Below are 22,502 nucleotides of genomic sequence, written 5' to 3'. Positions count from 1 at the left end.
GTTAATCACCACTCCTTAGAATCCTCATCCCTTCACTCACACACTTCAAGTAAAATGTTTTCAAGCTCTTCGATGAAGATATTGATATTTCAAAGTATTACATGGGAGAGTTATATAAGGCACAAAGCAAACACAACTGCTTCTTTTACAAATTTTAAGGCCTGAGAAATTCTTGCAACTGATTGCAGATTGTGAAGATAACTGATTACTGCACATGTCTAATGTTCCAACAGCATTTTTCCTCTGAACCACCACCCACGCCCTGCTGTTGCTTCCAGGGCAAGTTTCAGACTTGGGAAACATGCATACCTAGCAGTCCCTTTCTGATCTACAGACAAATGTTACGTAAATGCTTGTAAAATGTTAATTCCATAGGCCCTGGCGCGTGCCCCTCCTCCTTGAAAATGCACATGGCCATTCATGCCAACACACTTTAATTCACTCAGTTAGACTAAGAACACTGGTCTACATCCTGGTTCTCAGGGACCAGGTCAGTCAATATAGTACACTGTTCTTGCTTAAAAGGAAATTTCCACCCACAAATCACATGCCAACAAACTAAAAAGTCCACCCACCTGTTTCCTAAATTCATTTGAAAACCTGAAATGTTTAATTTTCCCCCCAATTTCGCCAAAAGGTCCTATTAGTAAAAATTAAGCACATGATTTCCAACATAATTGGAAAGACAGAATGCTGAACTGACGCTCTCCTGTAATTAACAATGAGTCAGGTGAATATGAAAATGCCCCTACAAATGGTATTAGCATCACAACAGAGCTAATAAGCATCACTAAAGCCAGAGACCATTTAAAAATCATCTTTCTAGAAAATCTACTCAGTTACTAACTATAAGTATCTCTTACTTTGTGCAACAGTAGCCGGTTGCATTCTGACTTCATCTGAAGTTGTTTTCATTTTTTCCCAAAAGAAAAAAAATGCTCATAGAAATTTCTTTCCTTGCTTTACCATAATATATACAATATCCATCAAAGCTGGTTTGCAGTACTGCCACCGTACTAGGCATTGTGTTACTTCCGCTTTCTAATCAGAACAGTGAGCCATCAGAATATGTGGGATAAATTAATTCCTTGTTTTATTAATTCTGAAAGTTCATGGTTCAATATTCTGAGTTTATAGCCAATGAAGAACACCTACAATAAGATTTAGATACTAAAGAGAAGACAAATACTCTAAACAAGAAAGCCATATTTCCAGAGAAGAGGATGCTCTTATAAAAACTTTGAGCATAAACTTACCAAGATACTGATAAAATAAAATAATTTATTTCCTAAGGTTCTTTGAGCTTTCCAAATTCTCTGTATCTTTAGGCTGGGCATGGTGACTCGCACCTATTTTTTTTTTTTGTTCCATTTATTATTTTATATATACATCCTCCCATTTCAGTTGACCATAACCAGTTGACCTATAATACTAGCACTTTGGGAGGCCGAGGTGGGTGGATCACTTGAGGTCAGGAGTTCAAGATAAGCCTGGGCAAGGTGGTGAAACCCTGCCTCCACTAAAAATACAAAAATGAGCCATGGTGGCAGGCGCCTGTAATCCCAACTACTTGGGAGTCTGAGGCAGGAGAATCGCTTGAACCAGGGAGGTGGAGGTTGCAGTGAGCCGAGATCGTGCCACTGCACTCCAGCCTGGACGACAGAGTGAGACTCTGTCTCAAAAAAAAAAAGAAAGAAAGAAAAGAAAAAAGATATATTAACTTTTACAGCTAGAAAATCAATAAATGTTGTTTATAAAAGCAGTCACCACCGATAAGTATATTTTCCTTCTGCTATCTTGAAAATGTTGTGGCTGCAGCAGCTCTTATTTATATGGGTAGCCAAGAAACAGGGTAGCAGGAAGATTATCGATGTGGCTGAGCTCCTCTCTACACTTTTGTGAAATGTTCGTGGACATGGCATTCATATATGCCCTAACTTATTTCATTAAGGCAGATATTAAGAAAACGTGGCCTGTAAAGGCAACGTATCTGTCACTTATTTGAAGCTCCTTTGGAGAAACTTGAAAACTACAGTTCTTTTTTGCCTACTGCCATGACATAATCCTAACTTGCAAGACTCACGTGAGAAATGAGGTGGGGACAGTAAATAGACCAAAATGGCAGGGGACATGGAGAGCTCCCAAAGCAGCCCAAAAGAGAACAATTCTATTTGGTGAACTTCAAGAGCATGGCATTTCTTTCAGCCAAACAAGTTCCAAATTTCCTTCTGCTTAGTTTCCATGCAAACACACTTAGACCTTCCGGATACTTATTAGTCCAAACTGATAAGGGAAGAAAGAGAAATGGTTCAACTTACTCAAGGCTGAGTCACACCTAAAACTCTGCTGCTGACCTAACAATTTTCCTTTCCGAGCACCTCTACCACTGAGTACAAGGAACCATCCAAATGGATTCGGTAAACAGACTACTGCTTTGGGAATCTGAATATCTCTGGGCTACTGAGTTTGGTAGCAGTGTTTATGAGAATAATGATTTAACTTGTATCTGGATTGTACTGCAATGAGCCATGACTGTCATCATTGCCCTTCCCCATTTCCAGCTGCGTCCTTGCCAACCCTACATTCCCGCACCAACCAGACTTCTAAAAAACTGAAGTACCCACTCTGGGTGCTTAACCAAATCAAAATTGGAAACTGAGGCTGGGCGCAGTGGCTTACACCTGTAATCCCAACACTTTGGGGGGCCAAATGGGCAGATCACTGTAGGTCAGGAGTTCAAGACCAGCCTGGTCAACATAGCGAAACCCTGTGTCTACTAAAACTACAAACTACAAAAATTAGCTGGGCATGGTGGCACATGCCTGTAATCCCAGCTGCTCAGGAGGCTGAGGCAGGAGGATTGCTTGAACCCGGGAGGCAGATGTTGCAGTGAGGCAAAATTGCGCCACTGCACTCCAGCCTGGGTGACAGAGCAAGACTCCATCTCAAAAAAAAAAAAAAAAAAAAAAAAAAAAAAGTAAAGAAAGAAAAGGAAACTGAAGCTCAAAAATAATTCTCCACTTCTAATATCAAACTGAAAAATCACTTCCCTGTTTACTGGCCTTTCCTGAGATGACACACTAGTGGAGGTTGCAGTATTCCCCTAGCCCCGGGGATGGCAGAGCCGTGGATGGTAAAGGAAAATCCTTCCAAGTTTTACTCATGACAAGGGTGGTAGATAAATGAAATAAGATTTTGAGGCAGCAAGATCTGGCAGCATTCCTGAGTAGACTCTGAGAGCAGGAATAGGCGAGAACTCCAGCCTCAACTGCCATCTGTGTGGCATGCACTTCATGTTCCCCATAGTCAGCTTCTAAAAATCAAAGTCATGAAAATCCTGGAAAAAGCATTGCAAGAAAAGAGAGAAGATATAACACTAACTAGCTGTGTGGCACTAGGAAAACCACTTCCCTCATCAGACCTGTGGTCTCACTTCTAACCTAAATAGGTTAGACCAGGTCACTTCTGTGTTCCTTTCATTCAAATTATGTCTTATTTATTGATGGTCTTACTGTTGCTATTTCATTCTCCTCATGTCCTAATCCCCCACTCCAATTCTCTTTCCCCTTCCAAGTTACCCCCAACTGAACTACCTACTCAACGAAAGTTTACCACAAAGTTATTTTCAATTACTACCCAATTACAATCTCCCTGTGGTTGCACAATCTGTTTTCATAAAACTAATTAATGACTTTGATGCATCAGTGACCCCCTGAAATGAAGCATTAATTGCCCAGCCTGGATGCTCTTTGCCAGCCTGCTAAAATGGTTCAATTTAACCAACCCCTTGGCTCCTGACACTACCCAGTTCAATACCCACAAGGCCCCTTTTCCCTAATATAACTAGATATGCCTGATAGTCCCCAGCAGAAAGCTCCTTAAAGTCACTGTTTTGATTTGATTTTCCCTCCAGGCCTCATTCAACACTTAGAAAGAAGGAAGAGTTCAATGTTACATTTGTGAAAATCTCTATCACTTTAATAATGGTTTTTAAAAGCCCATTTGCTAAATCTAACTGAAACTTACTGCTTTTCCATATGAGGTAATAAAAAGAGACCTGAAGAAATAAGCCATTGCCAATACTGTACTAGGTGATTCAGCAGAAAATATCTGTGATTCATTTGCTGCTAAGGAAGTTGTATCAGCCCCATTTTACAGATGAGGAAACTGAGGCTCTAAGAGGTAATAATTTGCCCCAAGCCATAGAACCAGGATTCAAGACCAGGTCTGTCTAGTTTCAAAGTTACCCTCTTTGCTGCCATGTCACTTCCCTGTCTGGACCCCACAGCATTTACAGAAAATTTACAAACCCTGTAAACTGATTACAAGCGATCACATGATCACAAGGCATTGCCCAAGCCCCTCCGCCAGAGTGAAGGGGGTAGAGGTGAGATCTGCAAGTACCTGGGACTCAACGGCAGATTTACACTCCAGCTGGATGACTGCCCTGAGATAAATATGAGAGATTCTGTAAATACCAGATACCTCAACTGTAGCCAATAACTTTGTTTTCTATTGAAAATATTTCAGACCCCAACAGACCAGTGGCTGATTAAAAAAAAAAAAAAAAAACAAATTCAATTTCTACTAAAGGTTTATCTCAAAGGAATTCTAGTCGCAAATAAATATAAAATTACAACTATTTAAGAATTATGATATTATCTCAAGCCTGTTTCCCCTGCTCTCCCAGCTGCCCACATAATCAAAATCAAATTAGATTTCAAGACCTTCTATAGGCCTATACAGGCATATAAGATTGGGCTCTGTGAGGAAAAAAAGGCATATTTTCTTTGCCAGAAAAGTAGTTCTTGATATCTGAATCTATGTGGTCTTTAGAGAAGAGGAATTCAGATAATAATAAATGCTTTCTTATTCAAATCTCTGTGGTTCCAGGATTTCAGATATAAATGAGGGTTCATATAATGAGGTTACCAGCCTGATCACAAAACAATTTATCTGAATCTATTCAATTCCTAAGTTCAGACACTGTAGAATACTTGTATATAATGATTTCTCCCTTAAAAAATAAAAACAAATATATCACCCTAAAAAAGAAGTTTCAGATGATGAGAGACAATGATTTTAAAATTATTCTTCTGAGTGTGAATTCTTGTTCAATTCAATCCAGAGTAAGGGGTCTTGGCAAGTAGAACCCAAATATACCCAAATTTTTTTTTTTGCAAACAAAAATCTTAAAAGGCAAATGGAAAAATGCTGATTTCTAAATGCTTGAAAGAAGAATTATCAGTTATAAGAAATTTAGAGAAAGTCTTCGAAATGGGAATATGGACTGGAAAGGTATACATACATAGATAAAGCAAATATGCCAAAATGTGAATAACTATTGAATCTAGATGGTAGATTTATTATTTGTTGTAATGTGCTTCCAAATTTTCTTTGCTTCGTTAAGTCTTCTCTTAAAACGTTATTTTAAAAAATTAAAGAGAAGGGCCAAGAATCAAGTAACTTTAAGACAAAAATTCCCCAAACTTTTCCTGGGCTTCTGATTGTTGAGTTAAAACCTCTTGTTTTCTTTCCTTCTTTCTTCTTCTCCTGAACAGCCCAGACTTTAGTACATGAAGCATGGAGGTGCTTCCATTGCATAAGTAGGGAACAGCACCAACACTTAAATCTAAATTGTCAATTGCCAAGTGGACAGCGAGGGCCATCTGCTGTCTAGAGCTCCCTGGGATCACTGGATGTCATGGGATGGAAGAAGCAACAGGAGCACAACACCAAGATGTTATGCTCAGCTTCCTTGGGAACCCCCAAGCCAGACCACAGACATGGCATAGGTGAGTGAACCTTAAGCTGGGAGCCAATGCAGAGCCTGCAGAACAAACTCACCCACCCTCAGGGGAATCTCAGGATTCACCTGGCCAAAAAAATGCCAAAACCACTGGGGAATTATTTTCAAAAACACTCCCACTCACCCTAGATCTGTTCAAGCATAGAATAATGAAAAGGTTTTGTTTCAACTGCAACCTTACTTAAGACATACGAAGTTAGACTAGGTTAGCTGATCACGGTGGGTTTCTCGCTTAAATACCCCAAACTCAAATCAAGGTAGTTGGCTGTAATTTTCTGTATATACCTCGTCTTAGAATTCTCATCACTTCTAAGAGTTAATTTCAAAATTGAGCCCCAAAGTCTATAAATCCACCCCCATTTAAGTCAAAGTGTCAATAGCCAATCCTTGCCCTAAGCAAGAGAGTTGTGCCTTTCCTGTATGTACAGGAGAAAAGCCACAACAAATAGTGCTGCACAAAGCTGCCAAAGCTGGTAAGAACCAGCTGGCTCTGGAGGGAGGGAAAAGGGGAGGCAGCCCCACCCCGCTGCCAGCGCGGGTGTCTGCAAGCTGTCCAGGCTGCTGACATCAACGGTAGTGGTGTTGCAGCCCTGAGCTGCCTCACTGACTAGCTTTCTCCAAAAGAGGAAGTGAGGACAGTGAATAAGTGGGTTCTGTTGGTTCAGAGCTGGAGCCCACTCACGTTTGAATATATTGCCAAGACTTTTAAGAGCTCAGCACCATCGGAACATGAGGAGATCATGCTCCGTTGGAAATTCCTTAGGTTTCCCTAAACTTCTATTGGAAAATCTTTCCCACAAAAAAAGCCTTTCGATAATTCTATCCGTGAGAAAAAGTTTCACAAGACACGGTGGAGGATGGAAAGTAATTTCACAGGAAACTCAAGACCTTGAAGTAAGAAGGCTTAAGTTCATCTTTATGACTCGGGCTTTTTGAACTCATCAAATCTGATTAAATTAGCATTGCATAATAAGTCCATTAATTAGCTTCATGCCATTAGAATTACAATGCGTATGGTCTACAAGTCTAAGTTAACCTTTGACTTTAACCTCTGACTTCCAAGTCTCGGCAACTCAGTTTCCCTCCGTGGTGGTAACTACTGTTACCAAGTTACAATATACTCTTCCAGAGATAGTCTGTATATAAGTACATATGTTCTCCACCCCCCTTATTTTTTAAAACAATTTTTAACATCTATGTATATACTGTGTGTGTGCGTGTATATATTTGCAGTATGGTGGCACAACGTACATACTGCTGTTTTTTTCGTTTTGTTTTTTTCATGTCTCCCAGGCTGGAGTGCAGTGGTGCAATCTCAGCTCACTGCAGCCTCCATATCCCGTATTCATTCGTGCCTCAGCCTCCTGACTAGCTGGGATTACAGGCGTGCACCACCAGGCCCAGATAGTTTTTGTATTTTTAGTAGAGATGGGGTTTCACCATGTTGGCCAGGCTGTTCTCAAACTCCTGACTTCAAGTGATCTGCCCACCTTGGCCTCCCAAAGTGCTGGGATTACAGGCGTGAGCCACTGTGCCCCATCCTACATACTATTCTTCACCTTGCCTTTTTTCGTTTAACCCTTCTTGAGGTTAGCACATGAAGAGCTGACTCACTTCTTCTGACAAGTGCATGCTGTTCCATTGTATGGATGTTCAATAACTTAGTAACCAGTCCTCTAGTGAAGGGCATTTGTAGATCTCCTCACTCTTTTGCTATTACACATGACACTACAATGAATACACGTCTACTTGCATCATTCTGAATGCATGTGAACATGTGTAAGATATCTTCCTAGATGTGGAATCGTAGGTCTCCATGCCAGCCTCAGAGGTTAAAAATCTGCATGTTTAAAAAGTCTTCAGGCTGGGCACAGTGGCTCAAGCCTGTAATCCCAGCACTTTGGGAGGCCGAGGTGGGCGGATCACGAGGTCAGGAGATCGAGACCATCCTGGCTAACACGGTGAAACCCCATCTCTACTAAAAATACAAAAAAAAATTAGCTGGGTGTGGTGGCGGGCACCTGTATTCACAGCTACTCGGGAGGTTGAGGCAGGAGAATGGCGTGAACCCGGGAGGCGGAGCTTGCAGTGAGCCAAGATGGCGCCACTGCACTCCAGCCTGGACGACAGAGCAAGACTCTGTCTCGAAAAAAAAAAAAAAAAAAGTCTTCAGTATTTCCTTCTCTGTGAACTGTCTTGTTCACAAGACTGCACATTTTTTTCTTAATTTGTAAAAACTCCTTATTTTTCAAGAAACTGAACCCTATGTTTCAAACAATTTCCACCTGTGATTATTTTGTCTTTTGATTTGTATATGGTGTTTTCTGGCTTGTGTATTTATTGTTAAGTAGTTGCATTGTTCTTGTACGGCTTCAGGGCTTTATGTTATTCTCTACTGTTGTGATTATAAAAACAAAACATTTCCCCGAAGTTTTTTTTCTAGTACTTTTTTGGTGATAAGTCATTTTAGTTGTTGGGCATTTAATTTCAGCCTGTCCTGTGAAAGTCCAACTGTAGATCAATCAAAGTTTCCTCTGTGGCAATTGTTTATGAAAAAATCAGGAATGACATTAGTCTCTCCCAAGGAAATGGTGAAAAATAAGTGATGAAAACCTCGAAATTAACTGATATAAAATAAAACCTACTGCTGACCATGATGCAATTCCTCATTAGCAAGTGTACCTGTTATTGACACTTGGATTATAACAGAATAAGGGACACTTTCACAAACACAGAGCGGAGAAGCTAGACCAAAGCTGGAAGCTATTCAACTTTATCCAAATCGGTGTTTTGGCTTTAAAAAGAAAAAAATGAAAATGTGTTCTGCACTGGTAATTGATGGAGAAAATAAGCTTCTTTTCACAGTATTGATTCTGATTTCCTCCCAATGCACTTTTTGAGAAAGCCAGTAAGGGTGTAGATTAAACGGGTGGGAAATGTCATCAACTAATAGACCCAGCCTTTTCTGAATGGTGAGACAGTCTGTCTCAGAAAAAAATTAAAGCCCACTTCCATCCCTCTGTATAGCAGCTTCACAGAATATATTCTCAAGTCTGGCTCACATATCTATTCCTCCTATAAAACTGTCAGCATCCTAAGGGATGATTCTGTTTTGTGTTTTGTTTTGTTTCATTTAGTATCTCAGTGCCTGGTACAGGGCTCAATACATAATGGGTGCTCTGATAATCTATTAAATAAATTGTCTGTGTTGAATTATCTCAACCTTAAAGGCAATACTAATAAGTGTGTGTGTGTGTGTGTGTGTGTGTGTGTGTGTGTGTGTGTGTGTGTGTGTGTTTTGGGGAGGGAGTGTACATTAATATAAAGACCCTAAGAATCTGTTTCCTAGACTTTTCTCCTTATGATCTGCATACAGCAAGCTCAACTACTATATTTTTTTAATTCTATGATGCATATTTCTTTCACATTTTAACATCTCTGAAATAGGGGTGTCTCTTACAATTATAATTAGCAGTATTTTATTTCTTTCTCAGTAATACATAGTGACAATGGTATATCTTACAATTGACATGGGATTCAATGAAATATAGTAATATAACTGTATTAGTCAGTTTTCATACTGCTATAAAGAAATACCTGAAGTTGGATAATTTATAAAGAAATGAGGTTTCATATGCTCACAGTTCTTCAAGCTGTACAGGAAGCATGATTGGGGAGGCCTCAGGAAACTTATAATCATGGCAAAGGGGAAGCAGGCATGTCTTACATGGTCAGAGCAGTGGTGACGGGGGGAGGTGCCACACGCTTTTACACAATCAGATCTCATGAGAACTCTATTGCAAGAACAGCGCCAAAGCGGGAAATCTGCCCGCATGATCCAGTCACCTCCCACCAGGCCCCACCTCCAACATTGGGAATTACAATTCAACATGCGGTTTGGGCAGGGACGCAGACCCAAACCACATCACTATCTTAATTAGAATATACCCACCTATACTTCTCAGGACCACGAAACTTGCTAAATAAACCATCTATAGAGCACCCAGACAGTGTTTGGGACACAACAGATATTTAGCAAATGCTGATTCACTTTCAACTTAATGTGAATTTACTGAAAACATAATGCATTTGCTGTCAAGTCAAAAAAGGACAATGTAGAATTCAAATTCCAACACAGAAAATAGTTGCTAAGAGATTCACTGAGCCCCCTGCTCTATATCAAGTGCAGAACTGGGCATTTACACTCACCTCTAGTTCTCAGCAAGATCTTTACAAGGCACTTACAAAGAAACTGAGGTTTGGAGACTGTATAGGACTTGCCCAAGGTCACATAGTGAGTGGCGAAAGCAAAATTCAAACCCAATTCAGAGGGACAAAGTCAAATTCTTGAATTTGTCAGATCCTTCTAGTAGTTCCTGGAGATTCAAAGTTCGATATCTGGCACGTGACATGAAATGGGATATTAAAACCTTATTTCTATACCTTAAATGTTACAGAACAGTTAAGGGTTTCTAAAAAGCTTGCTACTGAGCAAAACAAGGATGTAAGTAAAACAGACGTTCTTTGCAGAGTCAAAGATTTGAGAAGCCCTTAATATGAAAAAGCAGGTGGGGCTTCCCAGGCAGAAACCAAATGTAAAGTTTCAGGAAAGAAGACCAGGCCGGGCACGGTGGCTCACGCTTGTAATCCCAGCACTTTGGGAGGCCGAGGCGGGTGGATCACGAGGTCAGGAGATCGAGACCACGGTGAAACCCCATCTCTACTAAAAATACAAAAAATTAGCCGGGCGTGGTGGTGGGCGCCTGTAGTCCCAGCTACTCGGAGAGGCTGAGGCAGGAGAATGGCGTGAACCCGGGAGGCGGAGCTTGCAGTGACCCGAGATCGCGCCACTGCACTCCAGCCTGGGGGACAGAGCAAGACTCCGTCTCAAAAAAAAAAAAAAAAAAAAAAAAAAGACCAAAATATAGTCTTGAAAAAAAACTAGTCTGATTTTTTTAAGTGACTTTGAAATGAACAAATATATGCCTGCTCTAGCTTTCTACGTATTTTTTTGGCAGGTTGAGTACTCCTTCACCCTGATGCTTATAATTCCTCATGCACACTTCTATTATAACATTTGCTTATCCCACTGAATTATAATTATTTGCACATGTGTCTCCATCACCACAAGTGAGTTATTGAAAGGCATTGACCATTTTTCTTCTTTACCCAGTACCAGGCTCACAGCTGGTGTTTGACAAAAGGTTGTCAACTAACTGAATGAAACCTTGGACTATGATAATAAATAGAACAGCCTGAAATGTCATTAAAAATCTAAAGCCTATTTATAAACATTGCTCCTTTGTGCACAATGACAACTTTAAACACAAGCATCACTAAATGTTCCTGGTTCTATGTGTGTCAGCAATCCCTTTATAATGTCCTCTTCTTCTCACCACCCCAGAAGTTCCCCAGAGCCCGCAGTCACACCCCATGAATTAAGTAACTTGACCTTAAATAACCCTCCATGCTGTAGTAACATGCAAGTTTAGCTGTTACTTTAGGTCCTCAGGTCTTAGGACAAGAATCCCTAATTTCTAAGAGATGACAAATTGGAAAATTAATGACAAAGACTAATTTGAATAGCCAAAAAGCCAACAGTTAATGTACAGCTGGTATTTGCTTCAACTCGCCCTCACTGTATTAAATTTCTGAAAATAGCTGGTCTCAGTCAGACCCGTAGATAAGGACAGCTGCATCCTGCAGCTGGTAAGCAAAAAATCAGTAACTGTAGTTCCCTCTGCAGCAGAGGCAGGAGTACTGTTCTCACCAAAATAGAAGGCCCAGTACTCCTCTAGCTGTTGGGATTCTCTGAGTTGATTATACAGAGCAAAGCTATCCAGGCTTCAACACAGAGTCTACTATAGTAGAGAGAGAGAGAGAGTGCCTAAGTGCACAAATGCTCTGTTCCTGAGACATAGGTCCCCTATGTGGTTCTGGAAAGGACTAAAATATCCTAACAAAGAATCCTTCTATTATATAGAAATCAACAACAACCACCACAAAACATTGGCGGTGGGTCCACTGGTTGTTAAATTATAGTGTAGTTTTAATCTGCTTAATCTTACGGAAGGAGAGATAAGAAGTAGAGCATCGATTCTCAGCTCCGCTGCCTGGTTAACATCAGTCCTTTATATTTGTGTATCTCGGATCAAAGCGGACAGCTAAAGTAACAATTTATATTATTTTAAATTGCTGTGGTTGTTTTTAATATCATTTTTAAAGTATCTATAAAATTTCTTTCTCCACCCCTTTCTCTCATGAAGCAATGAAGGGATGCTGAAACTCTAACCACAGATATAATACTTCTGAACCTAGCTGCTAAGCATCACTTTAATATCTCACTCACAGTACTATGGCCCACAGTAATTTGATTATCAAAATTAATTTTGATAACCGCTCAGAGTATGAAGGGCAGGTCCTGTAATTCCCATTTTAAATGGAAACATCTCAGAGTTAGAGAAATTGTTTGCCCAGGGTTTCCTATGGAGAAGAAACAGACTCCCTGCCTTCCTCCCACCCTGTCCAAGGCGCAGGGAAAGAGTGCACTGGTTAAGTCTCTCTGCACATACAGAGGCTCTAAAATAAAAGGGGGGAGTGAAAAAAAAACATGGAAAACCAAATCATAAGGAAAACCAGAAATTCACCTGCTCAATTGTGTTTCTCTTTTTCTGACAGCTATTGAGGAAGCAGACCACTATCTCCCTTGCTAGAGAAAACATTCCAGCCAGCCTAGGAACATGTGCTCAGGCAGTAAGCAACATATAGCTACAGCTAGCTGGGATTTCCAGCTCTGGGACACTGAACCCAGATAGCAGCCTTCCTGCTCGGCCACCTGCTTTCAGCAGTCCTGGAATTGGGTGAACATCCCCACCCAACACTAAGTGACCCTCAGTATTCAGCATCTAAAAGATCCATTACATGTATGAGTTTTAGCTAGTTAGGAACATTCTTCCATTCTCTCTTGCCTCCAGAGCCTGGAAATAATTGCAACTATTAATAGTCAACATCTGACAAATGCTTACAGTGGGTCGCACTCACCTCATTCTGAGAGTAACCCATGGGACAGGCACTCATGCTGTTCCTATTTCCTCATGAAGAAACTGAGGCAGAGAGGCCAAGTAATTTACTCAGGGTCCCTAAAATGACTATGTTGCCAGGACAGGGATTTAACCCCGCACACATCTCCATACTGATGTTCTGATCGGAGCCTTACTGGCTGGTTAGATGGCCATCCAGCACATTCCTCCTCCCGACCTCTTGGATTTACTCCTTTAGATTATATAAGTATGTGTAAATTTCTTCCTTCCATCCAACTGTAAGCTTCCTTGATGGCATTGACTTTGTCTTACTCATCTTTGCATTGCCCAGAGTGCCTGTTATAATACTGTGCACAAAATGTGTTATGTAATATAGATTTAAAAATAAAATCACATCCTCTCCTTTGCTGGTTAACAGGGGAAACTTAAACCCAGGCATTAAAGGACTAAAGGAAAATAACTGGCAAGCTAGAATTTTATTTCCAGCTATCCTTCAAAACCTAAGGTGAAATAATGCAATTTATTTATGTATAAATAGGCACTTTTCAGACCAAGAAAAACAGAGTTTACTGCTGGAAACCTATACAGAGAAGTATTCTTTAGGCAAAAGAAAAATTATCTCAGGTAGAAGTTGAAGCTCCAGGAGGAAGGTATTAAGAATGGAAAAGATCAATATTCAGATAAATCTGTGTGACTCCTGACTGTGTAAAACTGTAATAACTCTGCCTTTTAGCAGCATTAAAAGTGTAACATTAAAATTCATGTAAACAAAAGCAAGTATAAGAGGGGGATTAATAAGATTAAAGTCTCCTAAGGTTGTAGTATCTGTAAAATGGTAAAAAGTACACATTTATTGTCTATATCTCATAATTTAAGCATGTGTGTTGTAATCCCTTGGGTATCCATTAAAAGTGAAGTAAAAAACGTGAAATTAACAAGCTAACAGACGAGGAAAAATGGAATAAGAAAAAAATATTTGATTATTCCAAGAGAAAGCAAGAAAAGATGGAGAGAGAAAAAAATAAAAAAAGAGGACAGGACAAATTGAAAACAAAGATATGGTGGATTTAAACCCAAATATTTGAGTAACTGCATTTAAAAGTTACATTTAAAAAGCAATTATATAATTACATAAAAATGTAAACACTGAAATTCTCTAATTATCAAAAGCTATCAGACTAGATTTAAGAAAAAAATCTGCAATATATGCTTCTTATAAGAGACTTTCTTTAAATAAAGACAGAGAAAAAAATCAAAGTAAAAGGATGGAAAAAGAGATAACATACAAACGGGAATGCTGTATTAGGGAAGTGTTTTGTTTTTTAATAGCTTTGGCAAAACTGCAACAACTTACAACTATTATCCCACTGTTTTGCTGCTTATTCCAAATGTTCATGTCCCAGAAGGGAAGAATAGCTATGATTCTGGAAGGCTGGGTTCAGTTTAGATGTTGAACTTGAAAGAAGAGCGTGCTGAAAAATACAGCTCATACCTCAGATAAAGAAAGAGTCAGACTCTGAATGGGTTTAATTTAAAAATGGCTAATAGGCCACCATGGTTAATAATGAACCAGCTGTTCTTGACAGAGGCAACAAAAAGTCACACCAGGGCTAATCCTTTTAGTGGAACATAACATAGGCACTTTCAGGCTTATGAAGAGAAAAAACATTGACCATTAAAAAAAAATAGTCATTTTTACCCATTAAGAGTCCATTAACTCCTGGGGCAAAGCCCCAAATCCCCAGCAGTACCACCATACACAGGGAGTACAAGCCCATCACAGGATGAGAATAAGGAGTCTCAATTAAGCCCCCTGGCTTCCGATTCTCTTGTTAGACGGGACAAATTTCAGAAATAAACTACGGACAGAGAGAAACATACTGTGTAATTACCACTTGAGCATCCCTAATCCAAAAATTCAAAATCCAAAACTTTTTGAGCACCAACATAATGCCACAAGAGGAAAATTCCACACATGAGTACTTAACACAAACTTTGCTTCATGCATACATTTTTTCTAATTTTGTATAAAATTACCTTCAGGCTATGTATATAAGGTATATGTGAAACATAAATGAATTTCATGTTTAGATTTGGGCCCCATCCTCAAGCTATCTCATTATGTATATGCAAATATTCCAAAGTCTGAAAAAATCCAAAATCTAAAACACTTCCAGTCCCAAGCATATCAGATAAAGGATACTCAACCTGTAATAAGAACTGGCAGCCAGAAATCCATGTTCATTGGCTATTAAAATTAGAGTTACAGCTGGATCCAAAACACTGCTGGACATTGATGTGTATTGTTAAAACGTGAAATCAAAAATTTAATATTGCCTTCTCAGCCTCCATCGTAACTCAAAGGCTATAGCAGAACCAAAGAGAAAGTTGTAGAGTGCTTTGACATTACCGTTCTCAAAAAATAAACAACAAAAAATAGCTACTATTAGAATCTTTTGGTATCACAGAAGAGATAAGGGGAAGGAAAGAATTAAAGTGTGTAAGAGTTTGGCACTTAGGAAGAAGGTGCTTTGTTCTCTCATTCGTTGACCTAATGATTTTATTATGAATCACTCTTTTTGACATGCACTCTCACCTTCTTATTTTTCCATGGGACCACCATAGATTTGGGTTAACCAAATCCTAACCTTGCATCAGTCATATGTTATCTTTCTTTTAGGCATCATCAAGAACATTAGGCGACTTATTCTCACGTATCTAAATCCTTCTTTGAGCCTTAGGCTTGTCTTCCAGCTCTCTCCTTAAAGCCAGTCTCTAAGAACGCATGGCAATGCTTTGCCTCTAAACTCCCTGTATTCAAACCGCCACCATTTTACTTAATTGGAGGGTTAACATCGCCTTCGCTTTCCCCCAAATCCAGCTACTTAAAGCCTGGTTTTACTTGTGAATAATATTTCACACCTAAATTATTTCTTAGAAAGTCATAAGACACTGGTGTATGCCTTTGAATGTTTATAACTTGGGTCTATTAGTATTTTTTTCTGAAATTCCACATTTCAAAGAAGTTAAAAATATGCCAGGAGCTTTAAAAGACCACCTTCAAAGTCAGTTAGCACCTATAAATTGTTATTATCCAGTTACTTGGATAAAAGATTCACCTGATAAATGGTTACATCAATTGTCAAGAATTACTGCGCGATCAGTATAAAAAGATAAAAGCATTTGGACTTCTTAAGTACATAAAGTATACTTAAGCATAAGTATAAAGTATGTAAAATGGAATCCTTTGATACACAAAATGTGATATAGAATGATAGTAAACTGAATCAATGTCATAAAAAATCTCTACCTAGCTCTTTCAGGTAACAAATTTGGACCACTGGAATAATAACACAGACCGGCCCTTTAAATCTTAAGTGGGTTTTATCAAGTCTTAGTGGCAGCATTTTCTTTACTTTGGGAATATGTTCTGAAACCTGAATCGAAGTCTGTGGAAAATATGATTCAATATCCAAATCTGTACTTTATTCATGGCCTTTCAGGGAAGTACATACAATTAAAGAAAGGCTAAGTAAAATGAGTTACATCACGGTCGTAACTACCACTTGTAGAACACTTGCAATGAGTCAGGCATTTTATATGCTTTATTTCTCATCTTAATCTTATATAGCAGGCTTCCAAATGTGAGTAACAGAGGCAAGGAAAGTTGAAGTAACTTACCCTTCGTCACCTAAGCTAATATGTACCAGAGCCAGGATTCAAATCCAGTGCTGTCTGGCTCCAAAGCCAGGGCTTATTAGCTATAAAGAAGTCACACTCCTGGGTCCCCTCAGTTCCCATCTAATGTTCTCCACGGAACAACCCAAGGAGGAGAATCAGTTCTGTCATCAACTGCCGCTAGCACCACCTGCATCCTCAGGAGGCGAGAATGCTGCCTTCATAAGCCACATCACAAAAACACCCTCTGGAGGAGAGGCGGTGTAAGAAAAAATATTTTTTCTTGGTTTTGTTCAAAGTGTGTCATGCAAAATGAGATTGTAGATGGGGTAACAAAGAGAGTTTTTACAAATACTGATTCATACTCTGTCCCCTGGAGATTCTGATGTGACTGGTCTGCAGGTAGGTTCTGAGCATCAGTATTTTTTTTTAAAGTTTTCTAGATGATTCCAATGCACGGCCACTGAGAACCCCCGTCCTAGAAGGTAGGTGTGTGTGTGTGTGTGTGTGTGTGTGTGTGTGTGTGTGTGTGTGTGTTTTCCTATCCACCAAATATGTTATTTTTCTTTGTTCCCATACAACTGATAAAATTTGAAGCATAGGAGCAACAGGTCAGTGCTCCATTACCTGGGTGGTGTCTTCCATCAGCCCACGAATCTTCTCCACAACATCGTTTCTCCGGTGCTGGCGCAGGGCACTAATTAGCTGGGCGAGGCTGGCCTCGGGGCCCCGGATGGTCCAGTGCTGCAGAGCTGCGTAGGCCCGCTCGTGGTCGGCGGTGTACCCGTTGGAGAAAGCAGCAACCTCCCTCTCACTGGCATTGCAAAGAAACTGATAGATATCTTTCCACTGGCTTCCCACTTGGGCTGCTACAAGCTTTAGGATGTCGATACCTACACCAGAGAAAAAATAAAAAACAAATGAGGGCTTGTAAGGGAAGCTTCTTACATAAGGGCAGCTCTGCTTTAATGAATGAACTAGAAGAGGCACGCTTTCCTATCGCTGTATGTCAAAGGAATGCATTGCCTCCCTTAAGCACTTGGCACAGCAGCTCATCTTGTGGACTAGCTGGTACCCTCATATAAATTTCACTTCCTGAGTATGAAACCAGAAGAAGGAGTGATCATAGAATTATAATAAATCAGACCCAAAAAGATGTTTTGAAAGCCAAATCGAAATAAGGTATTCACAGTGATTCCTCTGTTACTATAGTAATACACCCTTGTTGAAGAAGAGGGGTGGATAAGTTCCAAGATCCCCAGTGGATGCCTTGAAGCCATGGATGGTACAGAGTCCTATACATACTACACATGAATTTCTTTTTCCTTCTTCACAATGTATGGATAGAAGATTCCTTCTTCTTGTAGATCTTAGCAACCTCAGCATACAATTGACTTTTCTTATTAAGTGGGGAACTTTCATGTTTTCACTTAAAGGAAGCACTTTATGGCCGCTGGCATATCCAAATTCTCAGCATCACTCCTCTCGAGCTTTGGGCCATTATTAAGTAAAATAAGGGTGACTTGAACACAGGGACTGTAGTACCAGTAACTAGACAGTCAATCTGATAACCTAGACAGCTACTAAGTGACTCACAGGCAGGTGAGGTCTCCAGCATGGATATGCTGGACAAAGGGATGATTCCCTTCCCCAGCGGGACACAGCAGGATGGTATGGGACCGTGAGATTTGATCACATTATTCAGAATAGTGCATAATCTAAAACTTATGAATTGTTTATTTCTGGAATTTTCCATTTAGTATTTTCGGACCACAGTGGACCACAGGCAACTGAAACCTTGGAAAGCTAAACTGGATAAGGAAGACTACTGTACTAAATACAATAGTAACCAAGTAAGTTAGAGGCTCACATCTAAAAACATGGTGACTTCATGACATTTAGAAAAAGGAAGGCTGCAAATTAAAACTGCAATGGACTTTACCCAGAACTGTCTAGGTAAAAGGTTTTCAAATTCTGGGAATGGTGTCCTTTATATCAACTAACAGTGTGCCCAGCTGTTCCAGGCCAATAGAAGAATTCCTGAAGAACACCTAGCTTGTGCTCAAATTCATGCTCGACAAGCAATTTTCTAATTCATTATTCAGTCTTCCAACTTGACTTGCATAGTTATAATGAAGACAGCAGCCAAAATGACTGCATAATAACAATAGCTATTACCTTCCAGGTATCATGTTAAGGCATTAGCTCACTGAACATCTTTATAAGGCATTAATATTCCAATTACACAGGTAAGGAAAAAAAATACACTTAGAAAAGTTAGGCTACTGGCCCAATATCACAAAGGTAGGTGAGTTGGTTATTGAACCCAACTCACCAGGTTTGTAATTCAAATCCTGTATGTGTAACCACTATGAAATGTGACAGTATTGATGGTACCTTCCAAGAGAAGGAAATGCCTTGGCTTATAATGACCATGGCTGGTTATTCTGACAGACAGCTGTCCCCAGTGATTCAATCTATTGTCATCCTGGCTCAGCAGTCACTTGAAAACCCAGTGAGTGTGCATCTGTGGTCCCCAGATCTGATGAACAGATGAAATGGTGATGATGAAATTGGTGAATTGCAAAAATCAAATCTCAAGATCCAAAAACTCAGGAGAAGCACCTGGCACCAACCCTTCATGAGGAGAGGCTCTCCCTGAGTAGCTCACTTTGGTGTCTCTCTCCTTATGGCATCTTCTCTCTGCAATTACACATTGGCTTTGCCAGGATTTACAGGTGGGATGCATATATTACCCTTACAGTAAGGGCTCTGGTATTTTACTACAACAGGTGAGTGAATCCTCTGAATCAATGTCATGTCTTTGGTTTTTTTGTTGTTGTTGTTGCTTTTTTTTTTTTTTTTTTTTTTTTTAGATGAAGTTTTGCTCCTGTCACCTAGGCTGGAGTGCAATGGTGCGATCTCGGCTCACTGCAACCTAAACCTCCCGAGTTCAAGGTATTCTCCTGCCTCACCCTCCCAAGTAGCTGGAATTACAGACACCCACCACCACACCCAGCTAATTTTTGTTATTTTTAGTAGAGATGAGGTTTCATCATTTTGGCCAGGCTGGTCTCGAACTCCTGATCTCAGGTGATCTGCCTGCCTCGGCCTCCCAAAGTGCTGGGATTACAGGCATGAGCCACCGTACCTGGCCAATATCATGTCTTTGAATGAGGCCATGCTCACCTGCCCTGATAATATAGCTGTTATAGTTAACAATATCTTAAAAATATTTACTACTCAATAAAAAAAATAGGGTCACATTCCCAAGTGAGGCTTAGGAGAGAAAGGAAAAGAGAAGAATAAAGAGGGGCTTACTGTTCTGATTTCTCAATCAAAGGTTTCCTAGAAAAAAAATAAAAATATGTTTTGCACCCATCAGTTGTTCAGGAAAATATTTATAAAATGAGCTATCAATTATTGCCAATAAAAACAATAATAATTATAAAAGTTTCTGTAAAAACGAAGGACGCTGTGGCTCCTCGACATGGATTCTTACTCCGCCGGGCAATCCTATTGAGGCAGATGATGTGGAAGACTGTATACACATCCTGAACCAATCCACTGAAAATGGTTTTCAAAAATAAGTTCCTAGTAGAAAGCTGTTTTCTTGTCAACTATAAGTAGAATAGCTGGGCAGGGTGGTTCACACCTGTAATGCAGCACACTTTGGGAGGTTGAGGCAGGTGGATCGCCTGAGTCCAGGAGTTCGAGACCAGCCTGGGCAACATGGTGAAAACCCATTTCTACAAAAAATACAAAAATTAGCCGGGTGTGGTGGCATAGGCCTATAGTCCCAGCTACTTGGGAGACTGAGGTAGGAGGATTGCTTGAGCCCCAGAGGGGAGGTTGCAGTGAGCCAAGATTATGCAACTGCACTCCAGCCTGGGTGAGAGAGGGAGACTCTATCTAAAAAAAAAAAGTACAATGCCACAAAAAATAAAAAAGGACGCCACAAATTGAGTCATTACTGTACTTCTCACACAGTTTTCCCTGGCAGTGTGAAGTTACTTGAACCAATTGCTTTTCAGTTTTCTGAGCAATGTTTAGTCAGATACAGAGCTTTTGATTTCAAGCAAAGAGACTCCTCAGAAAACCCATATCTGATTTAAAACCCTGCAGGTAACTTTAAGGAATAAGCCAGCTCTTTTTGATTGATGTGGTAGACTCTTCCAAACACCAAAAGTCTTGTTAGTCCCTGAATCTTAATTTACATCAATTTGACTAAGGTCCACAGTGTCTTACATGAAAGCATGACTGTGTTTTCTGGTAAGTAAGACCATTGCTTAAATCTTCATAATGCCGATGACAGTGGCTTTGGGCAAACTTCTAACTGTCATGTCCATTTCCTCATGTGTACAATGGAGAAACTCACTAGGATCACTGGGGATAAGCTGATTAACATTTTCTATAGAGTTAATTTATTTTTTGGAAATGTTCCCATCATTATGAAAGCTCCATATACGGAGCACTAAACTTAAGGCTCAATGCATTTCAGATGCAAATACACGGCCTTTACGAAGTAATTACAGAGTTTAAAAGGTTTAAGTTTAACAACCACTCCTTCTTCCAAAACCCAGTACTGTATTTATCCTTTTTTTAAGCCACAAAATAAAGAAAAAAAGAAAAAAAAAACCCACAAAGAATAGATACAATGAGATTTCCCATAAACTAAAATGGACTGGAAGCAAAATTTAAGGCCTACAAATCAGGTTTCATCTTGTTCTCTCTCTCAACTAGATTCTCTACTATGAAAACATGTAGTCAACTCCATGAACTGGCTGGGGTTGCCAATGTTCTTCACTGCTGTCCTCTCCCACCGTGGAGTTGACAAATCAAAGATAAACCAATGACTCCCTCAGGGGATACCAACCTTTTAGTCTAGCACGTTATCACAAAACCCCAGTGAGGAGACCAGACTAGGGCTTTGAATGCCTTCCTTGTGTAGGAAAGTGTTAGGCAAAAGAAAACAATCAACTACAGAGAAAAGCAGGAGGATGATTTGCCAAATTGAGATAGCTACCTCTTTGGGGAGGGGGAAGGAGCACAGAAGGGATTTCAAAAGTATTCATGAAGTTCTGTTTCCTAGGCTGGACAGTGGAGAAATGGGTTTTCTTTTCATGTTATTACTTTTATTTGAGATTTACTTTACTATTCCTTTTTACACTATCTTTATAACATACACATATATAAGATGTGTTTATATATACTTTATAAATACTCATGGTTAAGTGTTCAATTTTGTTGGCAAGGAAATCGCATGTTGGGGTTGGTGCCTAGTGCAAGGTCACCCACCCAGTTAGTGGTGCCTCAATTGTGGTTAATAGGGAATGTGATGCAGTGGAGGGACATTATTATTTGCTGGAATTATTCTCCTCAGGCATGGCCATCCAGCCTAGGATGAACGCACTCAAGACTGGCCACAGTGTGTGTGCTGCCTCCTGGTCTGTCATTACTGACCAAGTATATGTTGGTGCAAAAGTAATCGTGGGCTGGACGGGTGGCTTATGCCTGTAGTTCTTTGGGAGGCTGAGGTGAGTGGATCCCTTGATCCAGGAGTTCATGACCAGCCTGGCCAACATAGCGAAACCCTGTCTCTACTAAAAATACAAAAAATTAGCGAGGCATGGTGGTGCACACCTGTAATCCCAGCTACTCAGGAGGCTAAGGCAGGAAAATCGCTTGAACCTGAGAGACAGAGGTTGCAATGAGCCAGGATTGTACCACTGTACTCCAGTCTAAGCAACAGAGTAAAACTGTCTCGAAAAAAAAAAAAGTAATTGTGGGTTTTTTTTGTTTTTTTGTTTTTTTTTTTTGGTCACCAAAATGGCAAAGACCACAGTAACTTTTGCACCACCTAACAGAACCTGGAACAGTTTCCCCAGGGACTTTATTTCTTTTCTTGTGATCTCAGCTCACTGCAGCCTCTGCCTCCTAGGTTCAAGAGATTCTCCCACCTCAGCCTCCCTAGT

At 40.0% G+C, this 22,502-nt stretch overlaps 1 protein-coding gene across 1 annotated transcript in view; it reads right to left on the bottom strand.

The window, feature by feature from the left end:
• The window catches only part of TNFRSF21 (TNF receptor superfamily member 21), a 78,422-nt gene that overhangs the window by 5,193 nt on the left and 50,727 nt on the right, over window positions 1-22,502 (bottom strand). Inside the window, exon 4 of the mRNA XM_003254199.4 lies at window positions 17,155-17,420. Coding sequence (XP_003254247.2) covers window positions 17,155-17,420 — 266 coding nt within the window. The remainder of the gene's footprint in view (window positions 1-17,154; window positions 17,421-22,502) is intronic.

This window comes from Nomascus leucogenys, chromosome 22a (assembly GCF_006542625.1).
Source record: "Nomascus leucogenys isolate Asia chromosome 22a, Asia_NLE_v1, whole genome shotgun sequence".
NCBI lineage: Eukaryota > Metazoa > Chordata > Mammalia > Primates > Hylobatidae > Nomascus > Nomascus leucogenys.
Note: the sequence above shows the minus strand (reverse complement) of the source record. Positions and strands in the feature narration are given on the sequence as shown.